The sequence below is a fragment of the Theropithecus gelada genome, chromosome 4 (assembly GCF_003255815.1).
Source record: "Theropithecus gelada isolate Dixy chromosome 4, Tgel_1.0, whole genome shotgun sequence".
NCBI lineage: Eukaryota > Metazoa > Chordata > Mammalia > Primates > Cercopithecidae > Theropithecus > Theropithecus gelada.
The window spans coordinates 62721867-62738596 of record NC_037671.1 but is presented as its reverse complement, the minus strand read 5'-3'; the positions used below and the strand labels follow the sequence as shown (position 1 = coordinate 62738596).

General features: G+C 35.3%; 1 protein-coding gene across 1 annotated transcript in view; it reads left to right on the top strand.

Annotated features, from left to right (window-relative positions):
* EYS (eyes shut homolog (Drosophila)) overlaps positions 1–16730 on the top strand; it is a 2114515-nt gene that overhangs the window by 2056765 nt on the left and 41020 nt on the right. Inside the window, exon 40 of the mRNA XM_025382342.1 lies at positions 10934–11106. Within this exon, the coding sequence (XP_025238127.1) occupies positions 10934–11106 (173 nt within the window). The remainder of the gene's footprint in view (positions 1–10933; positions 11107–16730) is intronic.

Below are 16730 nucleotides of genomic sequence, written 5' to 3'. Positions count from 1 at the left end.
ACAAATTAATTGTACTACTCTATCCCACCTTCCAAGAAACACTCTCTCCTTACCAAGCAATCAGCTGTGTTTCTTGTGAAGCTATAGCCAGCTTGGTAACTCATTACCTTGTACTAGTTCTCCTTTTTTCCTCCTCCCTTTGCTTCTCTCTCACTGTTACTTCCTTGAAAGAGTATTCCTTACTTCCTTGGAATTGCCCTTAACTCTGTCTTCTAGAGATTCCAATTTTAGATAGACAATTTTTCTCACCTATGAGGTTGGCAAAAAGCTAAAAATATGATTAATCTAGTAGTGAGGCTATAGAGAAGCAGACACTATTATGTATTAGAGCAACCTAATTTCTCTATTTGTTAAAACAAAGACTGGAAACTGCTCAAATGTTCATCACTAGGTATCTGGTTGAAAAAGCTAAGGAATGTTTATGTAATGGAGGACTTCATATATATACATATATATATATATATATATATATGTAGACCTTTTATATGTTGCTATGGAGTGATCCTCAGGACTTATTAAGTGAAAAAGTCAGGGTAAAGAAACATGTAAGAAAAGGGGATAATAGATATAAACAGATATAAATACATAAATATAGATACACATACAAATAGGCTTATATTTTTCTAAGAAAAAAATGCAAGATTACACATACACAATTTATAAATGGTTATCTATAGGGTGAGGGAGAAAATAAGAAGTAGTAAAAGGATAAAAGCTAGACTTTCTAACTATAATTTGTTTTTAGTTTTTATTTGGAACCAGGTAAAATGTTTCACATGGTAAATCAAAAAAGAAAAAGACCACTCTTTGAATACTGAAGGAAAATAAGGAAATGAATAAATTCAACTGTACTTCAAGTTGGTAGCATAACCAAGCAGAAAAGATTTAATTCAATTGATCTTAAAACACAATATGTTTACTATACAGTGGATTATGGCCTAAAACAAAAAGAACCATAAAGATATTCTATTGCATCCTGTAGTCTTGATGTTAGTGGTAACATTGATATTGTTATTTTAAAACTATATATAAAAATACACAAATAGCATTATATTTATATAACAGATAAATATACATAAACCAAATGAACAATTAATATTAATCATTAGGAACTAGAATTTTCAGCATGAAAGAGATCTAGGCATAAAATCAAAGAAGTAAAAATCATTCTACTCCTTAATATGAATTGGAATTAATGTATGAACACATTACTTAACTTTCTATTCAGGAGGCTGAAGAGGGAGAATCACTTGAACCCGGGAGGAAGAGGCTGCAGTGACCCGAGATTGCACCATTGCACTCCAGCCTGGGCGACAGAGCAAGACTCCATCTCAAAAAAAAAAAATCTTTCTTTTTAAAAAAATTTTCCCAGCTATATCCGCTAAAAAGATTTAGAAACAACAACTCAGTATCAATGAACACCTCTAGTGCCAAAATTGTCATCTCCAAATACCATTTTCCACTAAAATGAACCAAGACTTCTTGGAGACTTTTACACTCAGCTCTAGGAGAGAAAATATATTATATAAGCCTAGATAGCTTTTTAATGCCTGAAAGCAAGAATGTTAACAAAGACAACTATGGTTATATTAAAAGACAACAGGAGCCAACTTAAAGAGACTCCCACTGGCCAAAGATGAGACATTTTCAGAAAATTATCTTTCCATAGTCAGAAAATATGAAAAACTTATTTGAAGAGCATAGATTCTAAAATAAGCTCGCATTTTTTTGTTTCTTTATTATTTAAGCAGCTGGAAAATAAGAGTCAGAGGTAAGAATTCACTGTGGATTTTCATCAAGCCTCCCTACACTGTGGCTTAAGAGTAAACTCTTTTCTCTCATGGTCTTTTTATAGCTCAGATGTCAGTTACTTTCTACCAGACCCTTGACATCTACATAAATTGTGAAGATTCCAAAAGGAAGGTTTATGTTCTCAAGTCGTCTCTAGCTCAACAGTCTTTCACCCATAGTGACTATTCCATATCACAGATGCCTAAAAGCTATAATCAACTTCTTTAATTTCTATCAAATTAACAAAGCCATTTCCACTTTTAGAACAGATTGTTTAGATTGGTGCAGGGGGGTGGAGAGAGGTGACAATGTTGAAGGAAAAAAGTTTATATCATGGCCACCTAAACAACTTCCAACTTGTATTTTGGTCACCGCACCACTGCAGTAAATACATGGCAATTCCACCCATTTTTGTTTTCTGTCCTTTGCTTTGCTTTTTTCCAACTGAGTCTGTAGGTTAAAACAAACCACAATTCCCTCCTGGTCTCAGGCAGAATAATTTATCATCGTATTTTGTAGTCCAGGCTCATGTTCATCCCAATGCAACCAGGTTTCACTGTCTACTCCAAGCAGCTCATGTAGTTTCCCAAAGACAGTTCTCTCCTTAATAGGAATTCTGATTCCAACTGTTAATATACTACAATGTTCAAGCCCTTACACCTGGAGAACTACAAAATAAAGCCTACAGACAACTGCCAGTATTTTCAATAGTACATAAAGAGTCATTTCGTCTCATCCTTCTTAAACTCTGTGAGGTATCACCAAGGACCTAGGTGAGTATCTCACCAGCAAAGAAACGAAGGCCATGGGGGAATGTCAGCAGGTGGAGTGATTATTATAGCAACCTGTCCTAGTAAGCATGTTGAGTTTCAATATGCCATCACATTCCAGTGTACGATAAGGTTCATTTGTTTTAGCACTTGATTGTATATTCTTCAAAGGCTCAAATTTTGAGCATGTCATTTAAAATCCAGCAAATTTTGGCAGATAAAATGTTATACATCATATCACACTTACCTTATTCTCCTAACTTGTTACTCAAATGGAAATAAGCCATAAAGGAAAGCAATTTTATATGAATTAGTCATCCACACAGGAGATGACCTGAGAAAATAATTCAGCTATGTTTCCCTTTTTATTTAAATAGCAGAGAAATAAGTTATATATGCAGAACTAGATTCCTTTAGGTCGTGTGATCACCCATTGCTAAATTACATGCATTTATTCTATTATTCATATGACTTTATCATCACACCACATAGATTTTGTGTCTGTGCTTTTGCTTATGCATAGAAAACCCACAAATCTATAACCAGAACTTTTTTACAGATCCAGCTCAAGGTAAATTTTCTCCAAGAACTTTCTTTTCCCGTTCTTATCTCAGCCTCAACATATAAAGAAGAATCTCTCTTATCCAAAGCATCAAAATCCATATTTGATAGGTAACCTGAAAAAGTAGGCTAAGCAGAGGTTATATTTTTCTGTATTAGCTTCTCATCTGTAATCTGAGGGCGAATAATAGTATTACTTTGTAGGTTTTATATGGTGATTAAACAAATTACTACATCTAAAGTACTTAAAATGGTGCCTGGCACTAAGGTAAAGCCCTAAGAAACTTTGAATATTATATTTTATATATTATATATTTCATACAAATACATTATTCTAAATAAAGTAGCAAGTCCGCAGGGTGGGGAACAAGTCCATGTTTTCTATTTTGTACTCACCTTGGTAACGATGTACAATGCTGCTCTATATTCCCTCTTTGGTAATATTTAGTAAGTGAATGATATTTAACAAAAAATATTAAATCTTCTATTATTTCATTTTCAGTTAATTTTTTATATCCATGTTCATACTAAACTCTTACAGTCTTAGACTTGCCTAATTACAAGAAAATTAAATTCTTCATGTTGAATTTTTATAGTAATGAGGAAAAATTAACCCATAGAGGTTCTAAGCTATAAAATTGACAGTCAGAACTAAACAATATATCTGCAATTTAGGAATTCAAATCAGTTTCATTCTAAATGCACAGAAGTAAAATAATTAACTATATTAGTAAGAACACACTCTAATATTCATCTCTAGATTTACTATCATGATGAGCTGTTACATTTCCAAAGTGTTTAATATTTTATTCTCTGCTATCATCTGTTTATGTTTGGAGACAGACGAACCCACAAATTTTTCCTTGTACTGACAATTAAGGATATGTAACATTTTTTGAATGGTCTTGAAATAAGAAAACAGTGCTCTGTATAGTGTCAATGATTCCTCAGTATAATTTAAGTAGTCTTAGCTATTGTATGCCGGGTGCATGTTTCCCAGCTCTTTGCCTGCTAGTCTATTTAATTAAATCTGCCTTATGTCCTGAACTATCATCAAATTTACAAGCCATGTCCCTAGATGCTTATAGGAAAAAAAAAAAAAAAAGCTATTTTATCACCTACTCTTACCTCCAATGCAGTCTAGCTAAAAGTGGCTTTGTTTTTTCAACTTTTATTTTAGGTTCAGGATGTACATGTGCAGGTTTGTTACATAAGTGTGTGTTGCTGAGGTTTGGTGTACAAATAATTCCATCACTCAGATAGTGAGCATAGTACCCAATAGGTAGTTTTTCACCCCACATTGCCTCCCCCTTCCTACATCAAGTAGTCCCCAGTGCCTATCGTTCCCATTTGTTTGTGTCCATAGGTACTCATTGTTTAGCTCCTACTTATAAATGAGAATATGCAGTATTTAGTTTTCTGTTCCTATGTTAGTTTGCATAAGATAATGGCCTCCAGCTGCATTCATGTTTCTACAAAGGACATGATTTCATTTTTTCAATGGCTGTGTAGTATTCCATGATGAATATGTACCACATTCTCTTTATCCAGTACCCTGTTGATGGGCATATAGGTTGATTCCATGTCTTTGCTATTGTGAATAGTGCTGCGGTTAACATACAGATGCATATGTCTTTTTCATAGAATGATTTATATTCCTTTCGGTGTATAGCCAGTAATGGGATTGCTGGGTTGAATGGTAGTTCTGTTTTAAGTTTTTTAAGAAATATCCACACTGCTTTTCACAGTGGCTGAAGTAATTTCCATTCCCACTAGCAATGTTTAAGTGTGCCCTTTTCATTGCAACCTCACCAATGGCTGTCTTTTTTTTTTTTTTTTACTTTTTTATAATGGCCATTTTGATTGGTGTGAGTTGGTATCTCATTGTGGTTTTGGTTTGCATTTCTCTAACGATTAGTGATGTTGAGCATTACTTAATCTATTTGTTGGTTTCATGTATGTCTTCTTTTGAGAAGTGTCTGTTCATGTCATTTGCCCATTTTTTTAATGGGGTTATCTGTTTTCTGCTTGTTGAATTGTTTAAGTTCCTTATATATTCTAGACATTAGACCTTTGTTGTTGTGTAGTGTGTGAATATTTTCTCCCATTCGGTAGGTTGTCTGTTTACTCTATTGATAGTTTCTTTTGCTGTGCAGAAGCTCTTTGGTTTAATTAGGTCCCACTTGTCAATTTTTGCTTTTATGGAAATTGCTTCTGGGGACTTAGTCGTAAATTCTTTACCAAGCCTGATGTCTAGAATGGTATTTCCTAGGTTTTCTTCTAGGGTTTTTATAGGTTTAGGTCTTACATTTAAGTCTTTAGTCCATCTTGAGTTAATTTTCATAACATATATAGTGAAGGGAAGGGGTCTAGTTTCAATCTTCTGCATATGGCTAGCCAGTTATTCCAGCACCATTTATTGAATAGGAAGCCCTTTCCCCATTGCTTACCATTGACTTTGTTGAAGATCAGGTGCTTTTAGGTGTATGACTTTATTTCTAGGTTCTCTGTTCTGTCCATTGGTCTGTGTGTCTGTTTCTGTACCAGTGCCATGCTATTTTGATTACTGTAGGCTTGTAGTATAGTTTGAAGTTAGGTAGAGTGATGCCTCTGGCCTTGTGCTTTTTGCTTAGGATTGTTTCAGCTATTTAGCCTCTTTTTTGTTTCCATATGAATTTTAGAATAATTTTTTTAATTCTGTGAAAAATTATGTTGGTAGTTTATAGGAATAACATTGAATCTGTAAATTGCTTTGGTCAGTATATCCATTTTAACAATATTGATTCTTCCTTTTTATGAGCATGAAATCTTTTTTCATTTGTGTCATCTCTGATTTCCTTCATCAGTGTTTGGTAATTATCATTATAAAGATCTTTCACCTCCTTGGTTCCGTGTTCCTAGGTACTTCATTCTTTTTGTGGCTATTCTAAATGGGATTTCATTCTTGCTTTTGTTCTCAGCTTGGACGTAATTGGTGTATAGGCATGCTACTGATTTTTGTACAGCGATTTTGTATTCTGAAATTTTACTGAAGTTATTTATAAGTTCTAGGAGCCTTTTGGCAGAGTCCATGGGATTTTCTCAGTATAGAATAATATCATCTGCAAGGAGAGATGACTTGAATTCCTCTCTTTCTATTTGGATATCTTTTCTTTCTTTCTCTTGCATGATTGCTGTGGCTAGCACTTCCATTACTGTGTTGAATAGCAGTGGCGAGAGTGGGCACCCTTGTCTTGTTGCAGTTCTTAAGGGGAATGGTTCGCTCTTTTGTCTGTTCAGGATGATGTTTGGCTATGGATTTGTCATAGACTGCTCTTATTATTTTGAAGTATGGTCCTTCAATGTCTAGTTTGTTGAGGGTTTTTAACACAAAAGAAAGTTAAATTTTATCAAAGTCTTTTCTGCATCTGTTGAGAACATGATATGGTTTTTGCTTTTAATTCTATTTATGTAGTGAATCACATTTATCAATTTGTGTATGTTGAACCAGTCTTGCATCCCAGGAATAAAGCCTATAAAAGTAGATTCTTTATGTTTTCCCTTTACTATATTGCTATCCAGTTGTCCCTATTTCACTAACAACACCATGCTCTTTCACGGTCCCAATACTTCCACAGGATTGAGAGACATAAAATGGTAACTAAAGCGTGGACTTCCTCACTTATTAGCAGACTTAACCTCTCTGTTCCTCAGATTCCTCCTCTTCAAAATGAGGATGATGATAGTACCCTTCTTATAAGGTAATAGAGAAACTAAAAAGGTTAGAAGAGTGCCTGACACATGGTAAGCATCAAATAATGTTTGTCATTACTATAATTTTTCTTCTTTCATACCAATACACTTACCAAAGCCTTGAAAATGCCTCTCACATCTACACTTCAACCTCTGCATCCCCACAGCAATTTTCCTATTCAGGACTTTTGCCTCCATCTGCTTTCTTATCCCAGCCATGACCTATTATATTTATTCATTTATGTGTTTATTCCTTGAATAGTCAATTAAAACTTACAATAAACCAAGAACTGTTTTGGGCCTTGAGACAATAATAAAAAACAAAACAGACCCTAGCTCTGGAATTAATGGTCTAGAGTGCTGGGGTCATAAAACTATGGCATATGGGCCAAATCTGGCCTACCACCTATTTGTGTAACTAATATTTATTGGGATACAGCCACACCCATTTGTGTGTTTTCTGTGGCTGCTTTCAACAATGGCAGAGTTTAGTTATTGCTACAGTGTCTATATGGCCCACAAAGCAAAACTGTAAACTGCCTTGCCCTTTACAAAAAAAAGGTTGCCGGCCCCTTTTCTAGTAGCAAAAATATGCTACGATCTCACTAAGATTAAAATTACGTCACCAGAGAGCTTATTGTTAAACTATGCAATCATCCTACACATAACAGATCAATATTCTTAAAGTGTGCCTCATCATTCCTGTCATTTTGTATACACCTGTCACTTAAAAGTTGAACTGAAGCCAGGCACAGAAAGGCAAACATCACATATTCTCACTTATTTGTGGGTTCTAAAAATCAAAACAGTTGAACTCATGGAGATAGAGAGTAGAAGGATGGTCACTAGAGGCTGAGAAGGGTGGTAGGTAACAGGGAGGTAGGGATGGTTAGCGGGTACAAAAAAGTAGTGAGAATGAATGAGCAAGAACTAGTATTGGATAGCACAACAGGGTGACTATAGTCAATAATAATTTAATTGTACATTTTAAAATAACTAAGATAGTATAATTGGATTGTTTGTAACACAAAGGACAAATGCTTGAGGGGATGGATACCCTATTTTCCATGATGTGATTGTCACACATTGCATGCCTATACCAAAACATGTCATGTACTCCATAAATATGTACACCTACTCTGTACCCACAAAAATTAATAGTTTTTTTTAAAAAAGTTGAATTGTCTCAGCCTGTTGTTCAAAGTCCTTTGACACCTCCTCTCAGTGCATGCATTTATACGGGCAAATTTCACTTTGGCAGCCTTTCCTAAGCCTTCCCTTAGCCTTCCCTAAGTAATTCACTAAAATTACTTAGATATCCATCCACAGGATACCATAATAACCATTTTAGAACTCGTCCCATCTTATTAAAATTGTCTCCTTACTAATCTGATTTCTCCAAAATACAGAAGTCCATGAGGTCAAAAATGGACCCTCCTGTGTTGTAGAATCTCAGTACCAAGCACAGTACTATCCTCAATCCTAAGATAAGCACAGACAGCTAGCCTGTAAAAAATAATAAATATTCTTTAAATAGATACCAACCTGTCTTTGTTTTGTTTTTACATTGCCCACTATATAGACACCTCACCTCACACACACACTTCTACAAAATCTACTTTTCCTCAGGGCAGAGTAGTATATGTGGTTAAGGGAAGAAATATTAATGAATTAACATCAAGGGTCAGAAAAATATCACCCAAAGTAGAGAATAACTAATGAAGGCTTGAAATTTTTTGTTATCTATATTTCACAGGGTGCTATAGAAACCAAGGAACAAAAAGAAAAATTTGACCTTGCACAAAATCATTCTCATTAGAATTATATAATCACTAATTATATATTAAACATATAGCTAATTGTTTCAGACCTAAAAATTCTGAGACAAACTATATGATGCTCTGATTTGTTATTTTTTTCAAATAAGATTTTAGCATCTATATTATATTATGCTTAATGTGATTTATCTACTTTAATATCCAAGCAAGTATTTTATTCCCATAACACTATGTTATATACCTTAAATATATACAATAAAGTGTAAGTGAATTAAATAAAATAAATATTTTACCATTGTGAGTTCTATCTATAAGGCAGTGAGAATAATTTTGTTTTTAAGCTTTTTTCAAGTAGATAAAAATGAACCACTAGATGGCACAATCGTCACTTTTAAAAGTAATGACAGAGCATTGTGTTTAAAAATTATTTAATAAGAATTTTTACTATAGTTTTATTTCTTTTGCGAAATTACTCATTCTCTTTTTTGTATAAGAAGTCTTTATACATTCTATACTCTTTTTGATCTTCAAAAATAATCTTCAAAAAATGTAATTTTGTAGCAGATTAATTCTGTATTTTGTTTGTCTCTATTTTGGAGAACCCTATACAATTTTGCGAACTTTTTTGCACAACTATTAATTTAGATGCAACAAGCATATAAAAGTATATGACATAACTAAAAGGTCTGGGAAGGTGTGATCAACTGCTGTCCTTTTCCAGTTTAACAGTTTCTGACCCCTATATCTCACACCCAGTTCTAGAATGTGCTCTTTAGACTGGCACGGTGGTTTATGGCTCTCTGACTGTAACAGGAATTTTAAGTTAACCCTTTCTCTCATGTACTCTTTAGTGTAGTGTTTTCAGAAGAAGAAGAAAGGAAGGGGTATGGTGGGGAGAGAAAGGGAAGGATGAAAGGGAAAAAGGCAGGTAGGGAGGGAGGCAGGGAGGGGAAAATAAACACACGGTGCCCAGATAAATTTGAATTTCAGACAAACAACAATTTATCAACTATATATATGTGTGTGCATGTATATATATGTATATATATGTATCTATATATCAAGATATATAACAAAATCTCAAATATTATTTATTTAAAGTTCAAATATTGTATGGGACATGTATTAGTCCGTTCTCATGCTGCTAATAAAGACATACTTGAAAATGGGTGATTTATAAAGGAAAGAGGTTTAATTGACTCACAGTTCAGCATGGCTGGGGAGGCCTCAGAAAACTTACATCCTGGTGGAAGGGGAAGCAAACATGTCCTTCTTCATGTGGTGGCAGGAAGAAGAATGAGCGCCCAGTGAAGAAGGAAGCCCCTTATAAAACCATCAGATCTCATGAGTACTAACTCATTATCATGAGAACAGGATGGGGAAACCTCCCCCATGATTCAATTTTCTCCACCTAGTCCCTCCCATAACACATGGGGATTACAGGAACTACAATTCAGGATGAGATTTGGGTGGGGACACAGCCAAACCATATCAGGACATACTTCTACTAAGAAAAGTTATTCATTGTTTAACTCATGTTTAAATTTAACTAGATGCTCTGCGTTTTGTCTGACAACTCTGCCTTTGATGGGTCTATCGGAAAGTTTTCTTCTGGGCTCCTCCCAATATCACTCTGTAAACCCAGACAAGGTCTCTCTTTCAGCTGAGTATTCCCCATTACCCCTCAGCTTCTGCTCTAGCCAGAAACCTCTTACTGCCCAGGTATCTTAGACAGAAGGACACCTCTTGGTCAAGATTCATTTTTATATATCCTCAAGCTCTTGTTCCTGACTATGAACATCCCTTTCCTGGGATTCACTCACATTTGACTTGTCTTCAGCATGTTTGCAGCTCTTTCTGCAACCCCAGGAGCTGAGCCTGTGAGTTTGCCAATGCCAGGGAACATATACCAAGCTCTCCAAGTGGTCCTGCTAAATCTCTTTCCACTAGGCTTGAAGTTAGGAGACAGCAATACCATGCACAGCTTTTTCTCTTGGTGGTGGTGTGGGAGTTGGGAGAGAGACTTACAATGCAATTTTGTCCAAAGAAACGATTCTCAAAAAATTATCTTTCTACTTTTACACTCTGAATCTTTTAAAGTCTTTGATGTGGAGTCCAGTAATCCTGTAACCAGTTATTAACTCTCTCCTTTGACAATTTAGGTCTTAGAGGTTGAATCACAATTCATTTTGATCTCTTGGAACTTCAGGTAAAATTGACAAGTTAGCATCAAGGCAATACATAGTATGTATCCATCTCTACACAAGTGCTCAAACCATGTGACTTTCTCTCAACCCACAGCTGCAACTGTACCACTAGGTGGAAAGGAGCATTCTGCACAGAGACAGTTTCCATCTGTGATCCTGAACATGACCCTCCACACCACTGTAGCAGAGGAGCAACCTGCATTTCATTACCTCATGGATACACCTGTTTCTGTCCTCTAGGAACCACTGGAATCTACTGTGAACAAGGTAAAGCAGAATTTCAAGTCATTTTGCTGTTCACAAATATAACTAAAATTAGGAATTTCAAAGTCAGTTTTCTTTTTGAAAAGTAAAAAAGTACATATAATAAAATTAGAATCTACTCTCCTCTTTTTCGAGTATGTTTGACATTATACTTCACAGATAGACTAGTACTTAAAATTCAGTAGTACAAAAAATATGGTTTTTAGTATTGCTTTATTAACTCTAAACTCCCTATTTGTGTGGATGTTCTAGATGTTTTGTGCTAAACGCAGTTAAGTCAAGTGAGCTTAAGTTCATAACTCAGTTCCAGATCAAGACTTCATCTCTGTGAGCCTCTACTATCTGTACTTTCCATCTCACTCAAAACCCTCAGCAATATCACAAGACCATCAGCTTCAGAGGGAAATTAGAGAGGAGAAATGGTCCCAAGTCCAGTAGTAACAGTCAGAAGCAACAATGTCCTAACTACTGGGACAATTTATGGTAGTGCCTCTAAAAGAGCTCAGCAATCTCTGGGCGCTCACAAGCTGGGCTATAACAGTACTTCTAGATCTGATCTGTTCTCTTTAATCCCTGGCTGGGACTTCCAGAACAGCATTAGGGAATCCAGGAAACTCCCAGTTAGTGAAGCTGGAGAGATTAAGCCAGGAAAATAAAGGGACATAAAGACCTACCTGCCATATCCTAGCTTTCTGAGACTGGACTATCTACTATTTCTCTATCCTGCCTCACCCACCACCCAGAAGATGAGATGGTGGGTGAGAGAGCTTTAGCTCTCTCTTTCCTATTTTAGAAACAGAGGCTGGGATAAAAAGAGTACAGGAGTCAATCACCAGTTGTACTATATCCACCTTTGCATTATTTGGATGTTTTATTGTAACATCATATTCATATTTGTGATAAGAAAAAAATTAATACTTCTAGATCACTTTATCAAATATATTAATGCAAACATGTTATTCCTATATTCCTTGATATTCTACTTGTGTTTAACTCTCCAAAAGCTAAAATTGTTAATAAATGGAAGACATTTGAGGGTTAGAATAATAGTAGTTTACAGGAAAAAATGTTTAATCATGTCTTAAGAGTGTAACTATGAAATAATGAGATGAAGTTTTGTATCTGGCTTACATAAACCAGTCTCTCATAGTGACACTAGGGATCAATCTTGATCTTTAAGAAACTGTGTTTCTTAATTCCTAGAATATGCCACACTCTTTCCTGGAGTAGAGATTTTGTGTTGTTTCCCTCTGCCTAAAATGCTTTCATCTGCCCCTCCATAACAGGTGCTAACACTTCACCTTGCTAATTTAGGGAAGCGTTTCCTGATTGTCTTTTATAGAACTGAGGGCAGTGACCATGTCTGTTGAGTGTCTAGCACCCATCATATAGTGCAGACCAAAAAAAATAAAAAATAAAAAGTTGGTTAAATATTTAAACTTAATAGCAATAATAAAAACTAATTGTGATGGTTTTCATAGGATAGTTCCTTAGTGAAAGGCAAAGTACTCAAAAATTAACCAAGATGAGTACCTTTATAACTCCCAAATAAATAGGTTTTAGAAATGGAAAGAAATAATATGACAAGCATAAGGGCTAGTGAATTTAACAATAGGGCAAGCCACAGTTTTGATGCTTAAAGGCTCAGACAGTGAAAGTTTGAAAGATAGATTAACCCAAAATTTGTGTGGATGTGTGGATATATATAAATGGATTATATACACAGACGGCAGATGAAGATACATGAATGGATGTATAGATAGAAGATAGATAGATGATAGATCGATACATACATACATACATACATATGTATTGGAATAGTCAGAGTAATGAAATTACTTTTACAGAAAGAAAGTCTAGAAGATTTGATTAAAGGTGCCAGAAAACGGGTGACATCCACATAGAATTTTAACACAAAATTAACCAAAGATATACCTTGATATTCTATAAAATAACAATTTGATTAGAATACTTTAGAATCCAGAGTATTCATTAAAATATTATACCAAGAATTCTGGTTCACACATTTTGCAAGATAGACAATATGTCCAGTTACTTTTCTCATATACTCAAGTCTTGCTTATTTGCTGACTTCTTTTATGTTATAGCAGTCCTTCCTGTTATAACTTATGATTTACAACTATACATGTAACCTCTCCTAAATCATAAAATCGCCTCTCAATTTACTTTTTCCTCATAATATTGGTAAATTGCTTTTTTCATGACTAGTTTTAATATTACTAAATTCTAGCTATTGTGCATCAATGACATATAGCCAAGTCAGATTCCATAATGTGTTAAGTTTTTGACTTTTAACCCAGCAAATAATGAAAATGTTTCCTTTTTTGTTTTCATATTTTTTTCCATTCATAGTATAATTTTCTTTTCACTCATTTCTCATTCCATAAGGTAAAGAAACCCACACATGCAGACATTTTGCATGAAACAGACAAGTGTTCAAAGTACTTAAACATTTTTGTCATTCCAACAATTCTTTATGGTCCAACCAGTCCCTGATTTCCACTGAAACTGATTCTTGCTAATGGAGAAGTTCAATTCTTCAAGCCCTTCAAAGTACTTAAACATTTTTGTCATTCCAACAATTCTTTATGGTCCAACCAGTCCCTGATTTCCACTGAAACTGATTCTTGCTAATGGAGAAGTTCAATTCTTCAAGCCCTTCCAACACATGGGATGGTTTCCAGCCAAGTCCTTGGTTTTCCTAATAATAGAGAAATTGGTCCAACACACAGTAGATGGAAGTTTCAGGAATTATTACTGTGTTTTCCTGTTTTCAAATACTCATTTTTCAGGTGAAGGTGGCCATGTGGAACACAGCAAGCAATGCACATGCTTTCTTCATAGAAAAAAAATAAGCTTTAGTCTTTATTTCACTACTTTCAATCCCATCGTGATTATTAATAGAGATGTAGTTACATGTGTATTAGATTCTCTATCTCTGTGAACTTATAATAGTCATAAAAAGTAAAAGATAAGTAGGCACTAGCTATGATTCCTAGGAACACACATTTTACTTGTTTAGTCTTCTATGCTCTTCAATACAACCTGCTAAATTATAAGTGAAACTGGGAGAGAAAGTGAAGTATACATAATAATTCTGAAGTTTATATAAACATCAGGCTTTTTGAGCATTTAAATGAACAGATGTGGCAACTAAGCCTTAGTAGAAAGAAACAGACACATTTCTATTTCTAACCTTAGACATTGGGCAAGTAACTTAACTCCCCTGAACATCAGGTTTCTCATGTGTGAAAAGGAGATATTTAAGAATCTCTGTTCGTGGGGAAGTTTTGGCCAAAGTCTGGGGAGATTTCATTCTACTTTTGTCAAGTCTGAAATTTTTATTAGTTTTTACAAACCAGTGAGTGAAAAGTTAAGAACTTTAAGAGACGTATCTATAAGGTTATTTTTTCAATAAAGTTCTTTTTTCATTTCCATTCAAGATAGCATTAATAAGCACAAAAATTACATACATTGAATTTTTAGCTCCTGATAACTGAAGTTTCCTCCCTCAAAATGTTTTATGTATTGAGTCATAAATACCCTGCCCCCATTCTAGGAAGGCAGACAAAAACAGTGTTTACAAACAATTTCTACAAATAGGACTTGGTTGTTACTTTCCCTTAGGCAGGTCTGCCCACCTTCTTTTAAACTGAGATGATTGACAATGATGAGATCCAGCCACAAACTTTACTTTCTAATATGGGGCAATAAGAGGAGGCTCCCTTAGTTTTTAATCAAAATATTACTGGTGACAAGCAAGTCGAAATTATCATGACCATAGGGGAAGATACAAAGATCAGAAAATAGGTCATTATTTCATTTCCTGCACTTGATAAAATCTATAAACTTTACATTAAGAAAAATAGGAAAGCAAGCCTTCTAGTGTCATGTTCTTACAGCAGCCAAGGAATATCACAAGGCAAATGGTAAAGAAAGCCCTATAGTCTGAGAGTTAGAATTGTCAAAGACTAATCTAGCAAACCTCCAAAAAGAGTATGATATGGAATCAATAAAATAAGGAGGCCTCCACAGTGCCTAGCCTATAACTAGAACTCCATCAGTATTAGTTGCCTCCTACAGAGAAAGAAAAAAAGTGTCAGATTACACTTGGGTAAAATGCAGGCCATGTTCACACAGATATTTTTATCATTTTTATTTTAATAATATGGATTAGTTTTAATAGATTCTTAAGTTTAAATATTTTAAACCTCCTATTTTAAGAAGATAATGTTTTCTATATAAAAGATGTAAAGATTTTCAAATTATTATGATAAATGTAGTAGACATTAAGTTTCCAAAATGACCAAATAAAATGTTTAAAACAACAACAACAATAGTCAGGTGCAGTAGCTTATGCCTGTGATCTTAGCACTTCGGGAGGCCGAGGGAGGAGGACTGCTTGAGGCTAGGAGTTCTAGACCAGCCTGGGCAACATAGCAAAACCCTCATCTATACAAAAAAAAATAGAATAATTAGCCAGGTGTGGTGGTGCCTGCCTGTAGTCCTAGCTACTTAGGAGGCTGAAGCAGGAGGATTGCTTGGGGTCACAATTCAAGGTCACAGTGAGTTGTGATCATGCCACTGCACTCCAGCTTGGATGACAGAATGAGACCCTGTATCTAAATATAAAGCAAACAAACAAAGAAAATCATTCTCAATCGAGTAATAGCAAATTTTTAAATTTTAAATAATATTTGTGGACAACCCACTCAGGCAACATGAAGAGATCCAAAGCAGTATAAAATACTGTCCTTCCGGAATCCTCCCTTATCAGGGGAACCCACCCCCAACTCAACATAGGTTCTTTCTATTTTCCCTAAGTGTCAGCTGATCTGAGAAATAAAGAGAAAGAGTACGAAGAGAGGAATTTTACAGCTGGGCTGCTAGGGGTGACATCACATATTGGTAGTTCCATGAAGCCCACCTAAGCCACAAAAGCAGCAAGTTTTTATTAAGGATTTCAAAAGGGTAGGTGTATGGACAGGGAGTAGGTCACAAAGATCACATGCTTCTGAGGCCAATAAAGATCACAAGGCAAAGGGCAAAGCAAGACCAAAAGGCAAGGGGCAAAGTCAAAAACTCCTGATAAGGGTCTATGTTCAGCTGTGCATATATTGTCTTGATAAATACCTTCAACAACAGAAAACAGGGTTCGAGAGCAGAGAACCCATCTGACCTCAAATTTACCAGGGTGGGGTTTCTTCCCCACCCTAATAAGCCTGAGGGTACTGCAGAAGACCAGGGCGTATTTTAGTCCTTATCTCAACCACATAAGACAGACACTCCCAGAGCGGCCATTTATAGACCTCATGCATTCCTTTCCCAAGGTCTTAATTATTTTTTTTTAATTTTTTTTTATTAAAGTTCTAGGGTACATGTGCACAATGTGCAGATTTGTTACATATGTATCCATATGCCATGTTGGTGTGCTGCACCCATCAACTTGTCAGCACCCATCAACTCGTCATTTACATCAGTTACAACTCCCAATGCCATGCCTCCCCCCAACCCCCTCCCCATAATAGGCCCTGGTGTGTGATGTTCCCCTTCCCATGTCCAAGTGATCTCATTGTTCACTTCCCACCTATGAGTGAGAACATGCG